Source organism: Dipodomys spectabilis, unplaced genomic scaffold (assembly GCF_019054845.1).
Source record: "Dipodomys spectabilis isolate Male_0828 unplaced genomic scaffold, ASM1905484v1 ptg000107l, whole genome shotgun sequence".
Taxonomy (NCBI): domain Eukaryota; kingdom Metazoa; phylum Chordata; class Mammalia; order Rodentia; family Heteromyidae; genus Dipodomys; species Dipodomys spectabilis.
The window spans coordinates 3,682,148-3,706,202 of NW_024870784.1; the positions used below are offsets into that span (position 1 = coordinate 3,682,148).

General features: G+C 41.5%; 1 protein-coding gene across 1 annotated transcript in view; it reads left to right on the forward strand.

The window, feature by feature from the left end:
• Positions 1-23,527, forward strand: part of Morc3 (MORC family CW-type zinc finger 3) — a 44,080-nt gene extending 20,553 nt beyond the window's left edge. Inside the window, exons 6-17 of the mRNA XM_042687301.1 lie at positions 494-641; positions 3,518-3,646; positions 3,827-3,946; positions 4,294-4,391; positions 8,244-8,348; positions 12,088-12,210; positions 12,318-12,392; positions 13,570-13,615; positions 15,981-16,144; positions 17,679-18,549; positions 20,666-20,820; positions 22,794-23,527. Coding sequence (XP_042543235.1) covers positions 494-641; positions 3,518-3,646; positions 3,827-3,946; positions 4,294-4,391; positions 8,244-8,348; positions 12,088-12,210; positions 12,318-12,392; positions 13,570-13,615; positions 15,981-16,144; positions 17,679-18,549; positions 20,666-20,820; positions 22,794-22,947 — 2,188 coding nt within the window. The 3' untranslated portion in view covers positions 22,948-23,527. The remainder of the gene's footprint in view (positions 1-493; positions 642-3,517; positions 3,647-3,826; positions 3,947-4,293; positions 4,392-8,243; positions 8,349-12,087; positions 12,211-12,317; positions 12,393-13,569; positions 13,616-15,980; positions 16,145-17,678; positions 18,550-20,665; positions 20,821-22,793) is intronic.
• The last annotated feature ends 528 nt before the right edge of the window (positions 23,528-24,055 follow it).

A 24,055-nucleotide genomic window follows, 5' to 3' on the forward strand; every position in this document is an offset into this window, starting at 1 on the left:
TTCATTTTCTTAAGATAAAATGTCCAACGGTGTAAATGCTAGGTCATATGATCTTTCTGATTCCTTTTCTTTCTCTTTGCTTACTTTGCACCTTGCACCCCCCAGGAAGTCTGTTGTGTTTAGGTCTTTTTATGTTTGTTTGTTTTTTTTGTGGGTCATGGGGCTTGAACTCAGGGCCTGGATTCTGTCCCTGAGCTCTTTTGCTCAGGTAGGCTAGAGCTCTACCATTTTGAGCCACAGCTCTACTTCTGGTTTTCTGGTGTTTAATTGGTTATAAGAGACTCACCAACTTTTCTGCTTATGCTGGCTTTGAACCTTGATCCTCAGATCTCAGCCTTCTTAGTAGCTAGGATTACAGGTGTGAGCCATCAGCACTCAGCTTTTTAGGTTAATTTTCGTTTATTTGGTTTCTCCCCTCCTAAAGACTTGGTATTTGATCCTTTATTCTGATGCAAAGTTAAATTTTGTTTCCCTTTAAAAATTATTTTTACAGCTACAAAAATGCAACAGAATTTGACTTTGAAAAGGATAAATATGATATCAGAATCCCTGAGGATTTAGATGAGATAGCAGGAAAAAAAGGATACAAGAAGCAAGAGAGGATGGACCAAATTGCCCCTGAGAGTGACTATTCCTTGAGGGTATGTATCTGTCTTCTTGGAAGAGAGAGTCATAAGTCATGGAAATACTAGCGTCCTGTTACAGACAGCCAGTGATGTCGCAATGAAAATATCTGGCTGGGCACCCATGGTTCACACTTGCAATCCTAGCTACTCAGGAAGCTGAGATTGGGATCATGATTCAAAGCCAGCCCCGGCAGGAAAGTGTGTGAGACTCTTACTTCCAATAATCTACCAGAAAGCTGGAAGTGGTACTGTGGCTTAAGTGGTAGAGCGCTCGTCTTGAGCTGAAGAGCTGAGGGACAGCCCCCAAGCCCAGAGTTCAAGCCCCATGACTGACAAAAAAAAAAAAGGAAGAAAATATCTCAGACAAGAATCAAATTAATGTGAGGTCAAACTGGGAAGAAAAGTCCTTGAAACTCATATTAACCATGGAAAAGCCAGATTTGGAGGTTTAGGTTTTTTGTTTTGTTTTTGCCAGTCCTGAGGGCACCTGGAGCACTGTCCTTGAGCTGCTTTTTTGCTCAAGACTAGTACTCTACCAATTGAATGACAGTGCCACCTCCTGCTTTTTCTGTGATTAATTAGAGATAAGGGTCTCGGGACCTTTCCTGCCCAGGCTGGCTTCAGTTGGGATCTTCAGATCTCAACCTCCTAGGATTGCAGGAAGGAACCACTGGTACCTGGCACATATAATGTTTTAAAATATCATTAATTAATTTTATAACTGACAAAACACCATTTCTTTGGAAATCTGGTTGGAGGAGGGACTGCCGACATTTTAGTTTTGTTGAATCTCATCTTTGAGTTACATAGTGCATTCTCTTCACAGTTTTCACTCTATGGAGGGAGACACCAAAGAGCATCTTGTGTTGTTATGTTTTAGATCATGGAGTTTGGTCAAGTTTCTTAATTATCTGAATATTTTAATGTGTTTGGCCACAACTTCCTTTTTTTTTTTTTTCCTGTTGGTCGTGGGGCCTGAACTCTGGGCCTGGGCACTGTCCCTCAGCTCTTCAGCTCAAGTCAAGTGCTCTACCACTTGAGCCACAGTGCCACTTCCAGCTTTTTCTGCTTTATGTGGTGCTGAGGAATTGAACCCAAGGCCTCATGCATGCAAGGCAAGCGCTCTACCACTAAGCCACCTTCTCAACCTGCACAACTCCCTTTTTTTGGTGGGGTGGGGAGGGTCCGGTCGTGGGGCCTGAACTCTGGGCCTGGGTGCTCTCCCTCAGCTCTTGAGCTCAAGGCTAGCACTCTACCACTTGAGCCACATTACCACTTCTGGCTTTTTTTCTTTTTGCTTATGTGGTGCTAAGGAATCGAACCCAGGGCCTCATGCATGCAAGGCAAGCGCTCTACCACTGAGCCACCTTCCCAGTCCACAACTCCCTTTTTAAAAAGCATTGTGCTTCCTACTTTGCTTAAATATTAGTGCATTATTTAGATTTTTTTCATTGTCAATCTTACATAATCTTGTTTATATTAGCTCTTGCTAATTATTTTTACCTAAATAAAATGATTATAGGTAATAATATCAATCTGTCAATATTCAATTGCCATGTAAAAAGTTGTCCTTTGTACTTAAAAATACAAATCATACACCAAAAAATTTTTTTTCACTTGAAAACGTCAGTATCTAAATAGCTATTTCAGTAGACTGTTACTAAAGACCATTTTTACTAACCACGTTATTAAAGCTAATACTTTGTTCCTCTCAGAACTGGCATTTGAACTCAAGGTCTTGAACTTAGCAGGCAAGCACTCTGCTACGTGACCCACTTCTTTGGCTCCTTGTGCTTTAGTTAGTTTTCAGATGGTTTTACATTTATACCAAGGCTGAGCAATAATTTTATTTTATGCTTCCTACATAGCTGGTATGGCAAGCACACAACCAAAAGATGAAGTCTGATAGGTAGACTTCGGTTGAGCTCACTTATAACTAGGATGCTCCTAATCTCAAATAGTTAAGATTATAGGTGTGAGCTATTGTGTCTGTCTACATTTATTTATTTATTTTTTTTGTCGGCCATGGGGCTTGAACTCTGGGCCTGGGCGCTGTCCCTCAGCTCTTCAGCTCAAGGCGAGCGCTCTACCACTTGAGCTACAGCGCCACTTCCTACATTTATTTTTTAATGAAAAATAGTCACAGTAGCATGAAGTACAGCTTTATATGCATTCTGTATTTTATTTTTTGGTGATGAGGATTGAGCCTTGAGCTCACATGCTAAATACACTTTTTTTTTTCCTTTTTGGGTTGTGGGGCTTGAACTCTGGGCCTGGGCACTGTCCCTTAGCTCTTCAGTTGAAGGCTAGCGTTCTGTCACTTGAGCCATAGCGCTGCTTCCAGCTTTTTGGTAGTTAATTGGAAATAAGAGTCTCACAGACTTTCCTGCTTGGGCTGGCTTTGAACAGTGATCCAGCAGATCTTAGCCAACCTGAGTAGATAGGTTTATAGGCATGAGCTACTGCTTAGTACACATTTTAACACTGAGCTAGTTTGTTATTTTATTGAAGAGTTAATGTGTCTGTTACTAACGCAGGCTAATAGCATTTTTACCATCACATCTGAGTATGTTGAGCAAATCAAATCTATAGATCTTTTTTTGTTGTTGTTGTTGGTTGTGGGGCTTGAACTCTGGGCCTGGGGCCTGTCCCTGAGCTCTTGAGCTCAAAGCTAGCGCTCTACTACTTGAGCCACAGTGCCACTTCCAGTTTTCTGGTGGTTAATTGGGGATAAGAATCTCATGGACTTTCCTGCCCAGGCTGGCTTTTTAACCTCGATCCTCAGATCTCAGCTTTCTGAGTTAGCTAGGATTACAGGCGTGAGCCACCAGCTCCTAGCTAGATCATTAGATCATTATTTTGAAAGGACAAATATTGCTGTTTCTTTGCAGGCTTACTGCAGTATATTATATCTAAAGCCAAGAATGCAGATCATCTTACGTGGACAGAAAGTGAAGACACAGCTAGTTTCCAAGAGTCTTGCCTACATCGAACGTGATGTTTATCGACCTAAATTTTTAGTATCCTTCATTTTGTGCTGCTAAGATGTCAGTAAAGCCTAACCTTCCTCCCTTTCCCCTTTCATCCTACTAGGGATTCTGACCCTTTCTGTGAGCATTGGGGCTTTCTCATAGTGAACTAGCAATGATGATTGGAAGGGAGTGGGAGGTTGTGTTCAGAATTTTCCTTAACTTTTTAAGACTAGAACAGTTCGAATTACTTTTGGATTCAACTGCAGAAACAAAGACCACTATGGGATAATGATGTATCACCGAAATAGACTCATCAAAGCATATGAAAAAGTTGGATGTCAGTTGCGGGTAAGCCTTATATTTGAAAAGAAAATGTTTTGCTTTTTAAACAAATTAGAATAATGTTATTTGGTCATTGTTTTGCCTGTGACTTTTATATGTTGATCTTTTTAAACATCAGTATGGCATTTAAACTTTTTTTTCCGAGTTATTTGTGGCTCCTCTAAGAAATCACATCCTAATACAGTGATATCTTTTCCCTTTGTATAAAATCGATGATGATGATGATATTTGTTTGAATGGCTATATATTGAATATGGGAATATACAGGAAAATATTTTATACAGACTTTGTTGAAGGGTACTTTGAGCATCACGAGTTATCCTGAAAACGCTAATTTTGTTTTGTTATTTCAGGCAAACAACATGGGTGTTGGAGTAGTTGGAATTATAGAGTGCAATTTCCTCAAGCCAACTCACAATAAGCAAGATTTTGACTATACTAATGAGTACAGGTATGTTAACTATTAATGTCTGAGTTTTTTTTTTTTTTTTTTTTGGTGCTGATACTGCGGCTTGAACTTAGGGCCTGAGCACTGTCCCTGAGATTTTTTTTTTTTTTTTTTTTTGTCGGTCGTGGGGCTTGAACTCTGGGCCTGGGCACTGTCCCTCAGCTCTTCAGCTCAAGGCGTGCGCTCTACCACTTGAGCTACAGCGCCACTTCCGGTTTTTCTGGTGGTTTATTGGAGATAGGAGTCTCACGGTCTCTCCTGCCTGGGCTGGCTTTGAACCACGATCCTCAGATCTCAGCCTCCTGAGTAGCTAGGATTACAGGCGTGAGCCACCAGCGCCCGGCTTGTCCCTGAGATTTTTGTGCTCAAGGCTAGTGCTCTTTCAGTTGAACCATAGTTCTTCTAGCTTTTTTGGTGCTTAATCAGAGATAAGAATCTCACAGACTTTTCTGCCTGGGCTGGCTTTGAACCATAATCCTCAGATCTCAGCCTCCAGAGCAGCTAAGATTATAGATATGAGCCACTATGCCTAGCTGTGACTGAGATTTTTTGTTAGTAGTGGGGCTTGAACTCCAGTCTTGGGTTGGGGCCCTGAGCTCTTTTGCTCAAGGCTAGTGTTCTACCACTTAAAGCCACAGTACCAGTTCTGGTTTTCTGGTAGTCAGTTGGTGACAAGATCCTCACAGACTTTCTTATCTAGTCTGGCTTTGAACCATGATCCTCAGATCTCAGCCTCCTGAGTAGCAAAGGATTATAGAGCCCAGCGTCCAGCTGTGACTGAGATTCTTAAGAAATGGGGTACCAGGCATTGTGCTTCATCAATAAACAACAAAATTCTACTTGGATGGAATGGAATGTATTATATTTCCTAAGATGGAAGAAGGTAAATGTGTTTTATATAAGCCCCTTAACCACTTTCCTATCATATACTCATAATTTTGTAAAGTGAAATATAAGATGCCCTCAGATGGCAAAAAAGATTAGCTTAGAAGTTACAGGATTTATGGAAATATTTCCATAGTAAACTTACAGTCAGTAAGAAGGCCAGCCCAATGCCTGAACTGTAGAAGATGCTTCTGGAAGTTGTGGGCTGCTGGTGGTAGAGGACATAGCAGGAGCTCTAGATGGATAGCAGTCCAGAACCTGGACAGGATTAAGGGATGACTGACATTCTCAAAAAGCCTTTGATAAGATTAATAATAGTCTGTAAACACATGGAAAAACTAGGGAAGATCTGGGCACAGAAAAAGCTGGAACTGCCACTGTGTGGCTCAAATGTGGAGCGCTAGCCTCGAACATATAGAGGGATATGACCCAGGCCCTGAGTTCAAGGACTGGCAAAAAACAAAAACACCACCAAAAACTTGGGAAGAAACAAAAGAAAATAAAAATGCTCAGAAATGGAAAATGAAGGCATTCCAGTTCCTATGAACAAAAACATTAACAGGATAGCATGAGATTTTCATACTTTTAAGATAGTATGGCCACATTCCTTTAAAGTTGAATCGGTTTTGAGAGAATTTCCCGCCTTCTAAATCCAAACATTTAAAAAAGTGGCTCAAGCTTCACACATACTCCTTAATGTTCTGCAAACAGGAGGATCACAAGTTCAATGGCAGCCCAAGATAGCATAGCAAGACTACCCAGGGAAGAGTCTTGGGTCCTACCACAGAGTAGGGCAGCCCTCCTACAGGCTACCACCCAGGGGATGGTCTGGCTTGTTTCAAATAAACTAATCACCATCTAACAAATAGCCAGAAGGGAGGAGAGGAAGGTGGGGAGGCACAATACAAAACAGCCTGTTCCTGACCCCAAGATAAGACAACTGGTTTCCGGGTTCTGCTGCTCACTCTCCTGAGCTTACTCTCTTTATTAGACTTTTCACTACAACTGTGAAAAAGAAAGAAAAAGAGGGGGAGGGACCTATGTGTCAAGACCTTGTCTCAACTTATCCTCCTTCAAAAACAAAAACAACCAGAAAACTAATACATTAACACTACTTCATTTTATCAATTGCTCTAATGGCAAATGCCATCCACCAACGTATGAAAAGGATAATGAAGCCAAGGGAGCTAAATTCCAAATTGGTGTGGGTGATTAGGTAGCCTGACTTTGAAAAGCTATTCTCTACTGAGCCATGCCTCCAGCTCCAAATTAATTTTTTTTTTTTTGTCAGTCATGGGCCTTGAACTCTGGGTCTGGCGCTGTCCCTCAGCTCTTCAGCTCAAGGCTAGTGCTCTACCACTTGAGCTACAGTGCCACTTCCAGTTTTCTGGTGGTTTATTGGAGATAAGAGTTTCACGGAGTTTCCTGCTGGAGCTGGCTTTGAACCGCTATCCTCAGATCTCAGCCTCCTGAGTAGCTAGGATTACAGGCGTGAGCCACTGGTGCCTGGCTTCCAAATTAATTTTAAAAAGAGAAAACTCAATGGACACTGGTGATTTACATCTGTTGTTAACCTAGCTAATCATGGTTCAAAGCCAGCGTGGGCAGGAAAGTCTGTGAGACTCTTATCTCTAGTTAATCACCAAAAAAGTCAGAAGCAGAGCTGTGGCTTCAGTGGTAGAATGCTGGCCCTGAGTTCAAGCTCCAGGACCAACTCCAAAGAAAAAGAAAAGAAAACTCCTAGATGCATTCTACTCAGACCGACATGTTGAGTTGAAACCTTGTACAACTATTTAAATAAAAAAAATACATAAAAATTTTTCAATAGAAAAACTAAACTCATGAGCTTTTTCTTAAGACAGAATAACACTTGGTAAGTTTTTTCTTTGTGCCGTTTCTGGGGCTTGGACTCAGGGCCTTGCCCTCTCACTTTACTTTTTTTTTGGGGGGGTTAGTCATGGGGCTTGAACTCTGGGTCTGGGCAATGTCCTTCAGCTCAAGGCATGCGCTCTACCACTTGAGCCACAGCACCACTTCCAGTTTTTCTGGTGGTTAATTGGAGATCACAGGCTTGCCTGCCCAAGCTGGCTTTGAACTGTGATCCTCAGATCTCAGCTTCCTGAGTTAGCTAGGGTTACAGGCATGAGCCACTGGCACCAGGCTCACTTGTTTTTTCCCATCAGGCTGGCGCTCTACCACTTGAGTCACACCTCTACTTCTGGCTTCTTAGTGGTTAACTAGTGATAAGAGTGTCTCGGGATGTTTGCCCAGGTTAGCTTTACATCTGGTTTTGAACTGCTATTCTCAGAACTCACCCTCCTGAATAGCTAGGGTATAGGCATGAGCTTCCAGCTTTAGAAGTCTTAATCGTAGGACATAAGTGGTTTTGAACTATATGTACTAGAAACAATGCCTTTCAAAAACAAAAGCTGAGTTCTGATTTTAATTGAACCTATAAGTTTATTGGTTAGACTTCAAATATAAGGAGACTATGGTTCTCTAGTGTACTTTCTCAACAGAAACCCAGCATATTGCTGTTGTTAGGTCTTTCAACCATACCCCCCACATTTCCCTCCATCCTCTCCCTCTTTTTTTGTCTGTCTGTCCATCTATTTTATCTATTATCTATTTATCTCTTCATGTTTATTTTTCATGATGCTGGGGATTGAACTCAGAACTTCATGTATATTAGGTCACCATTGTACTGTACTGGGTATTCCTTATAGCCCTGTTACTGTCTTGTGTCTTACTTCCTAGATAATACTATCTTTGCCTTAGGAACTTATGAGCATCCTTATAGAAGATTGTTAACTTTGAATATTGTCTATTAACCCCACATTTTGAAAGTTCTCCTTCCTCACTGTGTCCATGTAATCATTGCTAGATTATTTGTTTTGTATTTGAAAAAAATTTCAATCATAATATTTTTTTCTTGAATTGATCTGACATTTTACAACTTTGTTTTTTAAGGCTTACAATAACAGCATTAGGAGAAAAGCTCAATGATTACTGGAATGAAATGAAAGTGAAGAAAAATGCAGAATATCCTCTAAGCTTGCCAGTTGAAGATATACAGTAAGTTCATATAGAAAAAATACCAAGTCACCGGGCGCTGGTGGCTCACGCCTGTAATCCTAGCTACTCAGGAGGCTGAGATCTGAGGATTGTGGTTCAAAGCCAGCCCGGGCAGGAGAGACCATGAGACTCCTATCTCCAGTAAACCACCAGAAAACCAGAAGTGGCGCTGTAGCTCAAGTGGTAGAGCGCTCGCCTTGAGCTGAAGAGCTGAGGGAAGGCGCCCAGGCCCAGAGTTCAAGCCCCATGACTGACAAAAAAAAAAAAGAAAGAAAGAAAAAAAGAAAAAATACCAAGTCACCATAGTGGATATCAAGATACAGTATATTAGAGAGCTAGGAAAGTGGCTTGTGGTAGTGCTTGCCTAGCATACATGAAATCCTGGATTCAACTTCTCAGTACCACATAAACAGAAAAAGCCGGCCAGGCGCCGGTGGCGCACACCTGTAATCCTAGCTACTCAGGAGGCTGAGATCTGAGGATCGAGGTTTAAAGCTAGCCATGGCAGGAAAGATGGTGAGACTCTTATCTTCCAATAAACCACTCAGAAAACTGGAAGTGGTACTGTGGCTCAAGTGGTAGAGCACTAGCCTTGAGCTGAAGAGCTCAGGGACAGCACCCAGGCCCAGAGTTCAAGCCCCACAACTGACAAAGAAAAAGAAGAAGCTGGAAGTGGCCCTATGGTTCAAGTCTAGTGGAGTGCTAGCCTTGAGCAAAAGAAGCTCAGGGACAGTGTGCAGACCAAGTTCACGTCCCAGGACTGGCCAAAAAAAAAAAAGACAGACAGATAGATAGGATAGATAGATAGAATATTAGAGTATACATACAGTGTTTCATATACTTACAACTTACTCATAGTAAGAAATGTACAATATCAATCAGCACACTGCAATAAAAAAGGTTTAGGTATGCATTACATACAGAACTCATAAACAATATTTAGCTGAATGTATGACATACATAGATATGACCATTCTAAAAATGCTTATATTTTGAGAAGCATTGGTATGAATAATCATTGTGTAGGCTGTAGTTGTGTTCAGGTGTCTGAATTAAACACTGAGCATTGTAAGAATTAACAGCATTGCCTGGCAAGCCCTGGAAACACACCTAACACATACTAAGAATCTGATGAGGGGGGAGGGTGGGAAGGGATGGGAAGGGGCTTGATAAGAAATGCACTCATTATCTTGCCCATGTAATTGTAACCCCTCTGTACAGATTTTCACAATAAAAATAAAAGAATCTGATGAATGAGTGAATACTACATAAATGTATTGGTAAGGAAAGATAACCAACATAGAGTAAAAGATAAGAAAGATACTGTTCAGGGCTGGGAAGGTGGCTCAGTGGTAGAGCACTTGCCTTGCATGCTTGAGGCCCTGGGTTCGATTCTTCAGCACCACATAAGAAAAAAGCTGGAAGTGGCGCTGTGGCTCAAGTGGTAGAGTGCTAGCCTTGAGCTGAAGAGCTGAGGGACAGCGCCCAGGCCCAGAGTTCAGGCCCCACAACCAGACCCCCCCCCCCCCAAAAAAAAAAGAAAGATACTGTTCAATATATCAATTTTGGATTTATAAGCATGAAAAATTTCTGCCAGGATTTAAATATTAACAGCAGCAATCCCATGAAGCAATGTTTTATAAAATAATTTGTAGTTTTATAGGAATGTAAATTTTTTTTATTGTGAAAATACCATAGAGAGGGGTTACAATTTCATGGGCAAGGTTCTTTTTTTGGGGGGGGGGGGGGAGGTCCGGCTGTGGGGCCTGAACTCTGGGCCTGGGCACTATCCCTCAGCTCTTCAGCTCAAGGCTAGTGCTTTACCACTTGAGCCACAGCGCCACTTCTGGCTTTTTTCTTTTTGCTTATGTGGTGCTGAGGAATTGAACCCAGGGCCTCAGGCATGCAAGGCAAGCGCTCTACCACTGAGCCACCATCCCAGCCCCAATGGGCAAGGTACTTATTAAGCATTGTTGCCTCCTCCTTTGTTTCCCCTTACCATCCCTTCCCATCACACCCACCCACCCCCGGATGTAAATATTTATTTGTGCAGTATTGGGGATCAATACCAAAGCTTTGCATATGTTAGCTAAGCCCTCTCTCACTGTACTATACCCTCATAACTTGGTTTATTGATTTTTAATTATTTGTTGGTATCAGGCCTTGAACTCAGAATCTCAAGTTTCTTTCAGTTAGCACTCTGTCACTTGAGTCATGTCTTCAGCTGGCTTTTGCTGGCTAATTGGAGATGGAGTCTCAAGGACTTTATTGCGTAAGCTAGTTTGGGTCATTCTGATCTCAGCCTCTTGGATAACTAGAATTGTAGGTATGAAGCCCTTCACTTTATTAAAAATTTTTTGTGTTTTAGTCAATTGTGGGGCTTGAACTCGGGGCCTTTTTGTTGCCCTGAGCTTTTTTGCTCAAGACTAGCTTTCTACCATTTTGAGCCATAGTTCCACTTACAGTTTTCTGGTGGGTAATTGAAGGTATGTCTCATAGGCTTTCTTGACTGGGCTGGCTTTGAACCATGATTCTCAGATCTCACCCTCCTGAATAGCTAGGATTACAGGGATGAGCCATCACCACCTGTTTTCTTTTTGTACTAGTTCTGTAGCTTGAACACAGGGCCTGGGTGCTGTCCCTGAACTTTTGTGCTCCAGGCTAGCAAGCCACAGCTCCAGTTTTGACTTTTTGCTGGTTAATTGGAGAAGACTCTCATGGACTTGTCTGGATTGAACCATGATCCTCAGGTCTCAGCCTTCTGAGTAGCTAGGATAATATGTGTGAGCTATCAGTGCCCAGTTTAATTAAAGTGTCCTCTTTTTTTTTTCCCCAGTCCTAGAGCTTGAACTCAGGCCTGGGCACTGTCCCTGAGCTGCTGCTTCTTTTTTTTTTTTTTTTTTTTTGGGGGGGGGGGTCCAGTCATGGGGCCTGAACTCTGGGCCTGAGTGCTGTCCCTCAGCTCTTTAGCTCAAGGCTAGCGCTCTACCACTTGATCCACAGCACCACTTCCAGCTTTTTCTGCTTATGTGGTGCTGAGGAATCAAACCCAGGGCCTCGCATGCAAGGCAAGCGTTCTACCACTGAGCCACCTTCCCAGCCCCGTCCCTGAGCTTCTTTTAAAGATAGCACTCTTGCCGGGCGCTGGTGGCTCACGCCTGTAATCCTAGCTACTCAGGAGGCTGAGATCTGAGAATCGCGGTTCAAAGTCAGCCCGGGCAGGAGAGACCATGAGACTCCTATCTCCAATAAACCACCAGAAAAACCAGAAGTGGCACTGTAGCTCAAGTGGTAGAGCGCTCACCTTGAGCTGAAGAGCTGAGGGACAGCGCCCAGGCCCAGAGTTCAAGCCCCACGACTGACAAGAAAAAAAAAAAAAGATAGCACTCTCCCACTTGAGTGGCAGCGCCACTTCTGGCTTTTTCTGTTTATATGGTACTGAGGAATCAAATCCAGGGCGTTATGCATGCTAGGCAAGCACTCTATTACTAAACCACATTCCCAGCCCTAATAGTGTTCCCTTAATCAAAACATTTAAGTTGCCTTGTTTGTATTGGTGTGTGACTTTGCCCTTTTGAAGAAAACCAAAATGGTTTTTAAAATTTTAAGTTGATGTATATAATAAATGTGGTTATCATAGAATTTTCAGGAACGTAATTATAGGTATTATGTAGCAGATACTCTAGAGAAAACCTGGTGAAGTATTTAAGATTGTATTTTGTTCATGTGTTTGTTATAGGAAGCGTCCTGATCAGACATGGGTTCAATGTGATGCTTGTCTAAAGTGGCGAAAATTACCAGATGGGATAGATCAACTTCCTGAAAAATGGTATTGCTCCAATAACCCTGACCCACAGTTCAGGTACCATATAGTTGGGAGTACCCTTTTTGGAAAGGCAGAAAAGTATTGTTTGAGCTGTATGAGTAGGCCAGGGCGATGTGTTATTCCCTTGTGATTTTTCTGTCTAGAAATTGTGAAGTTCCAGAAGAACCTGAAGATGAGGATTTGGTACATCCCACTTATGAAAAAACTTACAAAAAGAGGTAAGTAAGGAATTAATATACAACAAGGATACTACCCAAATCTCAAATATTTGGCAAAATGTTGGCAAAAATGTTGGCAGTTTAATTGATGTTTCTTACATTAGACTAAGCTAATTAATTAAAGGATGATGTAGTACAGCAAATGCTATTTTCTTGTGCTTTGAGTAGCTGCTGGTTGAAGCTCGGTGTTTATTGTATCAGTGAGATACTTACCCTGTGTGCCTTGAGCCTTGATAGATGAACCATTTCAGTGCTCCCTTTAGGAGCACACACTCTTGCAAGAGGACTTGATGGTGTCTTGCCACTTAGAAGTTGATGTTGCTGCCTGGTGCCAGTGGCTCACACCTGTAATCCTAGATGCTCAAGAAGCTGAGATCTGAGGAGCACGGTTTAAAGCCATCCTGGGCAGGAAAGTCCATGAGACTCATCTCCAATGAACCACCAGAAAACCGGAAGTGGCACTGTGGCTCAAGTGGTAGGGCACTAGCCTTGAGCTGAAGAGCTGAAGGACAGTGCCCCACAACTGACAAAAAAAAAAGTTGATGTTGCTATATTAGCTGCAAATCCAGCCTCATAAGGAGTTTCCACAGAGGGATTTCTAATGGCTGGGGGGGGGTGTGGGGGAGGACAGATATGAATCACAAGTTCATAAGGAGTCCATTTTGCAATACTTTTTACTGGACAAATACAGTAAGAGTGTTAGAGGGAGCAAGTGATGTGTCCAGCTTAACTAGAGTAAAGGTGTGAAAGAAAAGAATAGACAAAGTAGGTAGGAAAAGATCAGCTTTGGGAACTCTGGTTAAGTCCAGGTCCACCAAGAATCTTCATATTGTGTGGGTTTTGTTCTTTTATTTTTTAAATTTATTAGTGCATGGTTCTTTAAGTAATGAGAAGTGCTATAAGAAGTAAAGAGAAGCTTGTGTGATTTCCTAACTCAAAGGTCTGAGATTCAAGGCTGTGGAAATTGAAAGTTTCTGTCAAACATGAGAACTTTTTATAGATTTCCTCCTCTAGGGGTTTGCCTTGCTAATGATTGTAAGTAAAGGTCAGTGTGCAAATCTGAGTAATTTGGTAGTGATGGCCCTAAAACAAAGGATTGAAAAGTAATAATGAGATAAATATATGTATATATATATATATGTGTGTGTGTGTGTTCATTCTCATCTTTCTTTTAAAGCAACAAGGACAGATTCAGAATCAGACAACCAGAACTGATTCCTCGGGTAATTAAGTCTTCCATTTTATAACTTTCTGTCTTTTTTTTTTTTTTGTAGTATTTAGGTTAATTAATACTGAATTCTAAAGTTTTGGACTTAAATAACAAATCACAAGAACCTTGTTTGTTCAGGTTTACAGTCTCTTTTTTTGTAGCCCTCTTGCCCTTTTTTTCCTCCCCAACTCTTAATTTCTAACCTGTTAGTTTAGATTAATAGACTAGACTAGACTAATAGTCTAACTATTAGTTATACTGTTTAGTTGTATTGTTTGGTTGAGTGTCATCTTTTAAACTTTGTTAGCTGGGCACTGGTGGCTCACACCTCTAATCCTACAAGATCGTCCTCAGAAAGGCTGAAATCTGAGGATTGAGGTTTGAACCCCAGAAAAATCCGTGTGAGACTCTGATCTCCAGTTAACCACTTGAAAACCGAAAGTGGTGCTTGGCTCAAGCGGTAGGGTACTGGCTCAGGGATGATGCCCAGACTCTGAGTTCAAGCTCTACCACCGACCCAAAAAAATCCCAAAGAATTTTATTGTTAAGAGAACTATGTGTGGTATCACATGCCTGTAATCTCAGCCCTTGGAAGGAAGCTGGAGGATTACAAGTTTGAAGACAAGTTTGAAGAGGATTTGTACTCATGACTCTAAAAGCAAACAAACATCACCAACAAAGACCCAAGGTCTAGTCCAAGTGGTAGAGCACTTAGCAAGCCCAAGGCCTATGATTAGATCTTTAGTGCCACCATTAAAAAAAAAAAAAGGTAGGGGCTGGGAAGGTGGTTCAGTGGTAGAGTACTTGCCTTGCATCCATGAGGCCCTGGGTTCGATTCCTCAGCACTACTTAAGCAGAAAAAGCCGGAAGTGGCGCTTTGGCTCAAGTGTTAGAGCACTGGCCTTGAGCTGAAGAGCTGAGGGACAGCGCCCAGGCCCAGAGTTGAGGCCCCATGACTGGCAAAAGGAACTATGTCCTTCAGGAGCATCCAGGGAGCCATTTTTCTACCCTTTGTTGGCTACTCAACCTGACCTTTACATTTCTTTGATAGTGTTACAGAGCTTTGGCTGCTGGGTGTGGTAGTGCATACTTGTAATCATAGAGCTCAGAACGGACCAGAATGCTTGCAAGATTGAAACAAGCTCGAGCTAAAACCTAGGGGCAGGGAATTAGCTCAGTGGTAGAGTGCTTGCCTAGCATATGCAAGGCCTTGAGTTTAACCCTAGCACAATACCCAAAAAATCTCCAGCTGAACTGTGTGCATATAATAAGTACTAAAATAATTTTGAAGTTTTGTTCTGCTGTGAGAAGTGTATGTTTGGTTATGATTATGCTGAAATGTTTTCTAGTATAGCTTTGGGTGAAAACAGGTGGGGAAATGGCCTATAAAAATTTATTATTATTATTATTGAGTACTTTACAGAGGGGTTACAACTCCGTAAATCAGGTGATGAGTACGGTTCTTCTTGGACAATGTTGCCCCATCCTTTAGTGTTCTCCAGTTTCCTCCTCCCCTGCCCACAAGTGGTATAGTTCATTTTTAAAGGTAGTATCTTGTTTGGTTTTTTTAATAGTGTGCTGCTACTGAGGCTTGAGCTCAAGGCCTTATGCTTTGCTTAGCTTTTGTGTTCACATCTGGTACTCTACCATTTGAGCCATGCCTTTAGTTCTGGCTATTTGCTGTTTAATTGGAGATGAGAGATGCAGATTTGCTCAGGTTCACTTCCAAACAAGATCCTTAGATCTCAGCCTCCTGAATAGTTAGGATTGCAGGCATAAGCCACTGGTGCCATGCAAAAGGCAGTGCTTTTTTTTTTTTTTTTTTTTTTGGGTCCGGTTGTGGGGCCTGAACTCTGGGCCTGGGCGCTGTCCCTCAGCTCTTTAGCTCAAGGCTAGCGCTCTACCACTTGAGCCACAGCGCCACTTCCGGCTTTTTTTCTTTTTGCTTATGTGGTGCTGAGGAATCGAACCCAGGGCCTCAGGCATGCAAGGCAAGCTCTCTACCACTGAGCCACCTTCCCAGCCCAAGGCAGTGCTTTTATAACTAATTATGTTCAGGTTTTTTCTCATAGAAAAATTTGTTTTTAAATTTGTCTTGATGAGTCCTACATAGTAAGGCTGTTTGGGCTTTGTGGACCTCATACACTCCTGTTGTATGGTCTTTGCTTTGTTCTGCTTCCTTTAAAAATGGAAACCCACTCTTAGCACACAGGCAGGCCCATTTGGCTCAGTGTTATGTTGATTCTTGGTCATTTACATGTTTAGAATATTTCTCAATATCTTCCAGAGTCAAAGTAGGGGGATTACAGTCTTACCTTTTGTTTAAGGCATGTCCTATTAAAGTAGTTTCTAAAGATTCATTCTTATTTCTCCTACAGATCAATGCTGACCTGCTGTTTCGGACACCCCCTGTTTCCAGCCCAAGCTTTCCTTCTGTGAAGGAGAGTGTGCCAAGAGGACATCTTTCCGAAGTAGCAAGTCCCTACACAACAAGACTCATGAGCAACCAGCGAATTTCACCCCAGGCTGAACCTGAGTCCAAGTTAGTGGTCAAAATTTGGTTTTTCTATTTGTGGATGCCAGATAAAACCTTCATGAGACAGTGTGTGTCAGGAACACACTTGAAGGAGATTCTAGTTGGCATAAATGTAAAAAGTCTTAGGGAGGGCTGGGAAGGTGTCTCCGTGGTAGAGAGCTTGCCTTGCATGCCAAAGCCCTAGGTTCGATTCCTCAGCACCACATAAGCAAAAAGAAAAAAAGCTGGAAGTGGCGCTGTGGCTCAAGTGGTAGAGCGCCAGCCTTGAGCAAAAAGAGTTCAGATACAGCACCCAGTCTCTGAGTTCAAGCCCAATGGCCAAAAAAAAAGCAGTCCCAAGAGGACAGCATCTGAGTAAGGGAGTCTTAGAGTAGGAAATTGGGAACAAGAACTAGGTGAAGAGAAGTTAATACAATAAAATTGATTTCCACTGCCTGTAGAGTATCTCTAAATAAAAAATACGCATTCCAACACCTGTTGTCACAACTTTACACAGCATAAAATAAATAGAAATCTTTGGGAGGAAAAGTGTGAATTACCTGTAACAATCAAAATATTTTAATTTTTTTTATATTTAAAATTTTTGAGAAAATAGTTTCCAGTTTGAAAGTTTTTACAACAGTCACTCCACCACTTGAGCTACTGCTCCACTTGTGATTTTTAGATGATTAATTGGAGATAAAAATCTCATGGACTTTGCTGCCTGGGCTGGCTTTGAATAGCAATCCTCAGATCTCAACCTCAGTAGCTCTTATTACAGGTGTGAGTCACCAGTCCTTGGCTTTTGTTCCTTTGTAAGTTCAGGGACCTCACTATGACCTTGAAATTATGATCTTTTTCTGTCTTAGCTTCCTAGTGTTGCGATTATAGGCATGCAGCACCATATTTGGCTTAAGATGTTTTCATTTTGGAGAATTTCACATTTGTTAGTCCTCTCTTCCCTTCTGAAGGTACTGTGGGAGATTGTGCCATCTCAGTATGAGACAGTAAACTCATGGAAAGTGAATCCTGACACCAAGAAGGCTGGCACATAAGGCCAACTAGCAAACCAGTATAGGTGTCTTACCAGTGTGAGACACAGTACTCGTGATAAATTTATAAGAAACTATGAGAATGAAGAAAACAGTGAGTCCATTTTAGAGTCAGAGAACTTGTAGATGAAATGTTAGCAAATATTGGTTTACTTTATAAATTTTTCCTTTGATCAGTGAATGTGGACAGAAATAGTAGTTCCTGCCTGTAATCTTAGTTATTTAAGTGGCAGAGATCCGGGTCACTGGCAGCGTGATAGAGATGTATGAGAGACTTCCTCTCCAGAATAACTAGCAAAAGGCCTGGCTGGAGGCATGGCTCAAGTAAGAGCACCAACTGAGCAAAAGTTCAAATTATAGTATCAGTTTTTTTTTTAAAGTGAACAATGGTATTTCCTAGAATCTCATGATAATTATATAATTATTACAGTAGTGTGTTTGTTAGATTGATAACTTCTGGTTGTCTTCAATATTCACATTTTATAATCTCGTATAAACTTTTTTTCCAGCCTGAAACGGCGATTTTCTCCTCGTTCACCAATTTTGAATTCAAAGAATCGGAGACTGAATAACCAAACATTTGAAAATTCAACTTTCAAAGTTGATGATGATGAAGATGTCATCATCTTAGAAGAAAACAGTACTCCCAAACCTGCAGTAGATCATGACATTGAAGTTAAGCCAGAACAGAGTCACACTGAACAAAGTGCACTTCAGCTTGTGGGCTGTACTGAACTTTGTGGGCAGACAAGCTCAACAAATAAGTGTGATCAGGGTACTGCTGCAGCCACCCAGACTGAAGCACCAACTTTAGTTGTCAAAAAGGAAGAGGCTATTGAAGATGAGATAGGGGCAGGAAATGATCTAGCAATACTGCCCACCTGTGTAGATGCTGAAGCAAAGATACAGGAGGCCCAGGAAACCATCAGTAAGTCTGCAGATGACATTGGCTGCCAGTTGCAAGAACTGAGAAATGAGCTACACTTAGTTACCCAGGAAAAAGATAATTATAAGAGACAGTGTCATGTGTTTACTGACCAAATCAAGGTGTTACAACAGAGGATACTGGAAATGAATGACAAATATGTAAAGAAGGAAACTTGCCATCAGTCTACTGAAACTGACAGTGTCTTTTTACTTGACAGTATTAATGGCAAATCTGAAAGTCCAGACCCTATAGTATCTCAGTATCAGCAAGCTTTGGAGGAAATAGAAAGGCTAAAAAACCAGTGTAGTACTTTGCAACAAATAAAGGCTGAATGCAGTCACTGTTCTAACAGTGAGAGTAAAAGTGAGATGGATGAAATGGCTGTGCAGCTTGATGATGTATTTAGACAGCTGGACAAGTGCACTATCGAGAGGGACCAGTATAAAAGCGAGGTAAGTCATAGCATCCACACAGCCATTTAAATGTTTAGTGCCAGTTCTGCATTAGAATACTTTCAGTAATCCTAATACTATTCTGTTCTAAACTGGGGAGTGGGCCTCTTTGGGGGCATAGGGACATATCCTGACATATTGGGGTCTTACAGTATATTGAAAAGATTGCTGAAAAATAGTAGGATTTGACCAAGTATGGTTAGTGGCCTCCAGTGAACAGAATATCAATATCTAGTATACCAGAATACCACTGTCATCCCTATTAGACACTTAGGTACTCAGAGTATCTAGACATTGCATTCACTGTAAGCATACCTTTTGATAACTTTACACAAATAGGTATTAATGTCTCGATTTTACAGATGAATCATTGTTAGGATTAGATGTGCACAACTGGCATTATACCCCTCCAAAGTGGCAGCTCCACAGTTACCTGATATCTGGGCCACTTTTGCATTGTTGCTTTGCTTTTTAAGGTGCAGCTGTGACTGGGGTGTCTCTTTAGGTCAGCCAATACATCTATGTTCTAAGCTACAGGAGGGAGAAAGAGAGTGGTTGCTTAGATTTCATCTGGCAAATGGGTGCCTGGACAACGCAGTCTCTCTTCAAGGGTTCTTTTACTGAGGAAGAAGGAGAAAAACGGTAGATATCAGGACATAGATGGCAGCCTCTGCATGTATCCCACCTCAGATATAGGAAGGTCCTTTTCAAAATTATATATAATCGTTTTATGTGGCGCCTAAAAGGATTTCCCTGCTTTAAAAAAAAGGCACAGTATGGTGTTATGTTTCCTCATCCTCATCTGCTGATAGAACATTGATATAACTACTTAAGAACATTGATATAACTACTTAGTTCATGCTTAATGATAGGTTAGCTCAGGAGCTGAATGATAGACTATATAACAGATCAGTATAAAGTCAGTGTTGTAATTTAATATTGAGTGTGTATGAAATGAAAACTACTGTGACATTCATATATTTAACCTTTATAGTATCTTTTCCTTTCTAGACCACTGAATTTTGGTTAATAGAGTGACAACTTTTTTTAGTGCCATTACTGGGGCTTGAACTTGAGGCCAGAGTGCTGTCCCTTAGCTTTTTTACTTCAGGCTGGAACTCTACCATTTGAGCCACAGCCAAATTTCCAGCTTTTTGCTGGTTAATTGGAGGTAAGAATCTTATGGACTTCCCTGCTTGGGCTGGCTTTGAACTGGTTTTCTTAGATCTTCACCTCCTGAATAGCTAGGATTACACACATGAGCCACCAGTGCCTGGCAAAATGAACATTTTGTTTCTATAAAAAGATGTAAAAGGAAGCCGGGCGCCAGTGGCTCACACCGAAAATTTCAGCTACTCAGGAGACTGGGGTCTGAGGATCACAGTTCAAAGCCAGCCCAGGCAGGAAAGTACATGAGACTTTTATCTCCAATTAACAACCAGAAAACCAGAAGTGGTTCTGTAGCTCAAGTGGTAGAGCACTCACCTTGAGCTGAAGAGCTCAAGGACAGCGCCTAGGTCCAGAGTTCAAGCCCCCTACCCCCCTTCCCCCCCATAAAAGATGTAAAAGGGGTAGATACATAACTCAAGCAGTAGAGCATCTGCCCACCAAGTACAAGGCCCCACCAAGAAAAAAAGCAAAATAAAGATGTAGAAGTAGAGCTATAAACAAACGTAACTTTGTTTATAGGAGACATTTGGATTCTGGGGATGTAGCTTGGTGGTGGAGTGCTTGCCTCAAAAGGACAAGGTTCTGGGTTTGATCCTCAGCACTAAGAAAAGTTTTCTTTTTTCAATAGCTTCTAATTTTTTTGGGGGGGGGGGGGCCTCCGGTCGTGGGGCCTGAACTCTGGGCCTGGGTGCTGTCCCTCAGCTCTTCAGCTCAAGGCTAATGTTCTACCACTTGAGCTACAGTGCCATTTCTGGCTTTTTTCTTTATGTGGTGCTGAGGAATCGAACCCAGGGCCTCAGGCATGCAAGGCAAGCGCTTTACCACTGAGCCACCTTCCCAGCCCCTCAATAGCTGCTAATTTCATCAATGTGGTTCTCTATGTTTCTTAGCTTATATTTGGATCTTAACAGTGGTTACAACATTCATTTTTTTTTTTTTTGGTCAGGTTGAATTACTAACATTGGAGAAATCACAGATTGGTTCTCAGTGTGAAGAACTGAAAAGTGAAATTGAACAGTTGAAGTCTACAAGTCAGCAAATAGGAGCAGAGGTTTCCACTTCCGGGATGGAGGAAGCTGTGAATTACACAGACAGGGAAAGGTGATCTACATGAAGCTTGGCTGGGGCTATAGTTGTGATTGGCAGGCTAGTTTTATTATCTGTGAGCACAAATTTATCAGAAGATGCCATTGTTGTCTACCTCAATACCACTCCCCCCCCCCCCCCCCCCACACACACACACACTATAATGGAGAGAAGGCACACCCCATCCCTGTAAAGTGCTGGCAGTTTAGTTCGTTTAAGTGAAATGGGAATTTAGAGTGGTATACATTTTTGAGGAAAAGTACAAACTAAGCTAGATCTTGAAGGAACACATGAAGTTGGCCATGCCTGGATGACCAGGAATACTTTTTTTCTTTTTTTGGTTGGTCATGGGGCTTGAACTCTGGGCCTGGGCCTGAGTTTTTCAGCTGAAGGCTAGTGGTCTGTCACTTGAGCCACAATGCCACTTCAGCTTTTTCTGCTTATGTGGTGCTGAGGAATTGAACCCAGGGCTTCCTGCATGCAAGGCAAGCACTCTACCACTGAGCCACCTTCCCTGCCCTGAGGGGACACTTCTTGAGACTTGCTTTTCAACCTGATTCTTTTACTTTACCTAAGTGAGTTCCTACCCTTCTTTTACTGTATGCAGTCTGTCTGTAATCTTGTAGGAAATCACAAAATTAACTAGAAATGGTCCCAGAATAGGTATTGATTCAGACATCCTATTAAAACAAAATAGTAAGTGAATGCCTATCCATCCTTTCTCAGTAAGATCCAAAATGTGTTCGAGTTTCTGTTTAGATTTATTGTGTTGGTTGTGCATTTTGTTCTTGCTGAAGTTTTTGAGATAGGGCCTACCAGTGTAGCCAGTCTGGCCTGGAACTTGCTGTGTACTCCATGCTGGCCTCAAATTCATGATCCTCCTGCCTCAGCCTTCTGAGTGTTGGGATCTCTTACAGGCTTGTCATCACATACAGCTACTTTTGAGGATAAAATGTTGACATTCATAAATTTGGATGGAATGATCATAATTACCTTGTGTGTTTGTGAGTGCACGTGTGCATGATGTATGCATTTGTGCATGTGTGTGTGCACATGTATCTATGTGTTGGCACTGGGTCTTGAACTCAGAGATTTATACTCTTCACTCAGCTTCAGCTTCACTGCTAGTGTTTTGCCATGTAAGTCATAGCTCCACATTCAGCTCTTTGCTGGTGAAGTAGAGGTAAAAGTCTGCCTGGACTGCCTTCAAACCAGTTTTTAGATCTTAGTCTCCTGAGTAGCTGGGATTATAGGAGTGAGCCACTGGCACCTGGCAATACTAATGATCTTAAATCTAGAGTTTTTCATGACACTATTCTTTATAAATCACGATAAATGGAAAGTCAGTAAGCCTGAGAACAAGCTCAGAGAAATACTGTACTTTTAAAAGCTTGCTTAACATTTTATTTACCTCAGTTTGGCAAGCTTATTTGATCACGCTTGGTTATTGTGTTCAAAAGGAAGCCGAAATTCAAAGAAAAATGTGTTTTTCATATGGCATAACACATCTATAATTAATGTGTAGATTCTGTTTTTCCTGTTTGCAAACAAAGTATGAGCAAAAACCAAACTGAGCCACTAGTTTTTTTTTTTTTTTTGTTAGTCATGGGGCTTGAACTTTGGGTCTAAACGCTGTCCCCTCAGCTCTTCAGCTCAAGGCTAGCGCTCTACCACTTGAGTCACAGCGCCACTTCCGGCTTTTTTTCTTTTTGCTTATGTGTTGCTGAGGAACCGAACCCAGGGCCTCATGTATTCAAGGTAAACGCTCTACCACTGAGCCACCTTCCCAACCCGGCTGCCACTAGTTTTATGAAGCACTTTACTTGGATCTAGGTTAGCATCTTATGGGTAAAATGAATTATTCTCTTATTCAGGAAAGGTTTTACATTTCTTGACGTTATCATTCTACAGAGTTTTGATTTGTAGCTTCTGTATGGCAGCTATCTGTGATGATGCTCATCTAGTAAGGTTAACGTTTGTATTTGCAGCCTCAAGCTTCGATCTCTGCGAGTTAACGTGGGACAGCTTCTTGCCATGATTGTGCCTGATCTTGATCTGCAGCAGGTGAACTATGATGTTGATGTTGTCGACGAGATTTTGGGACAAGTTGTGGAGCAAATGAGTGAAATCAGTAGTACTTAAGAGGATGATTTGTGTGGTCAGAATATTTGCTCAGTTCTTTCAGTTGTACATGTTTCAAAATGTAAACAATTTTGTTTTACAGGTATGTTAGGTAACAGTTTTGTTTTACAGACATGTTAGGCTGTTGCTTGTTTTATAGGCTGAAGAATCATATTTTTACCAAATTCTATGCATTTAAATGTGGTCACAAGTACTGTGGACACATTATAATAATTTTAAAAACCTGTGAATCATTGGTATTGAGCAGCTGACTAGCTAACTTATTGTGTTTTGAATGTAAATATTTGTAATTAAGCCCATACATATTTTTTTATTGCCCTTGAAACTTAGGTGTTTTTCACCAAGAGCTTTTCAGGTTGCTCCTAAGGTTTGTGCAATTTTTCTGGTTCTCTAAAGTGTATTTTTCTTGAAGTTGGGGTTGTGCCATAATACAGATGGATATGTTCTAAGAGTTATAAGTAAGGTTTTAAAATATCAGTCTCAATAAGTGTCTGAGGGAAATGAGCATTAGTTTCTTTGTTTTTGTTTTGTTTTGATGGTACTGGGGTCTGAACTCAGGCCTCACACCGGGCAGATGCTCTAATACTTGAGCTTCACCTCAGCCCTTTTTTTCAAATAGAGTCTCAGGTTCTTCTTCTTCTTCTTCTTCTTCTTCTTTTTTTTTTTTGTTCTCTTTCACATCTGGTTTGAATTATAGTTATCAAAGCAATATAATGCAAAGGGAAATGCAACAAGAAAACATGCTTAGAAATGATGAAAGGGTCACTGGAACAAATCATTGTAACATGGAACCAAGCACATTATAAGTGTAATTTCATGATGGACAGCATGGGACACCTGCATCAGTCTTCCTTACACAGTAATCATGAATACAGAACCAGTAAACACACAAAGCTGTCATGGCCTGCTTTACACTTTTACAATAGTTTTGTTTGTTTTTGTCCGTCCTGGGGCTTGACCTGGGGCTTGAACTCGGCCTAGGCCCTGTCCTTGAGCTTCTTTTGCCCAAGGCTAACACTCTACCATTTGAAAGCCACAGTCCAGCCTTTTCTGTTTATGTGGTACTGAGGGATGGAACCCAGGGCTTCGTAGAATTTTTGGTTCTGGC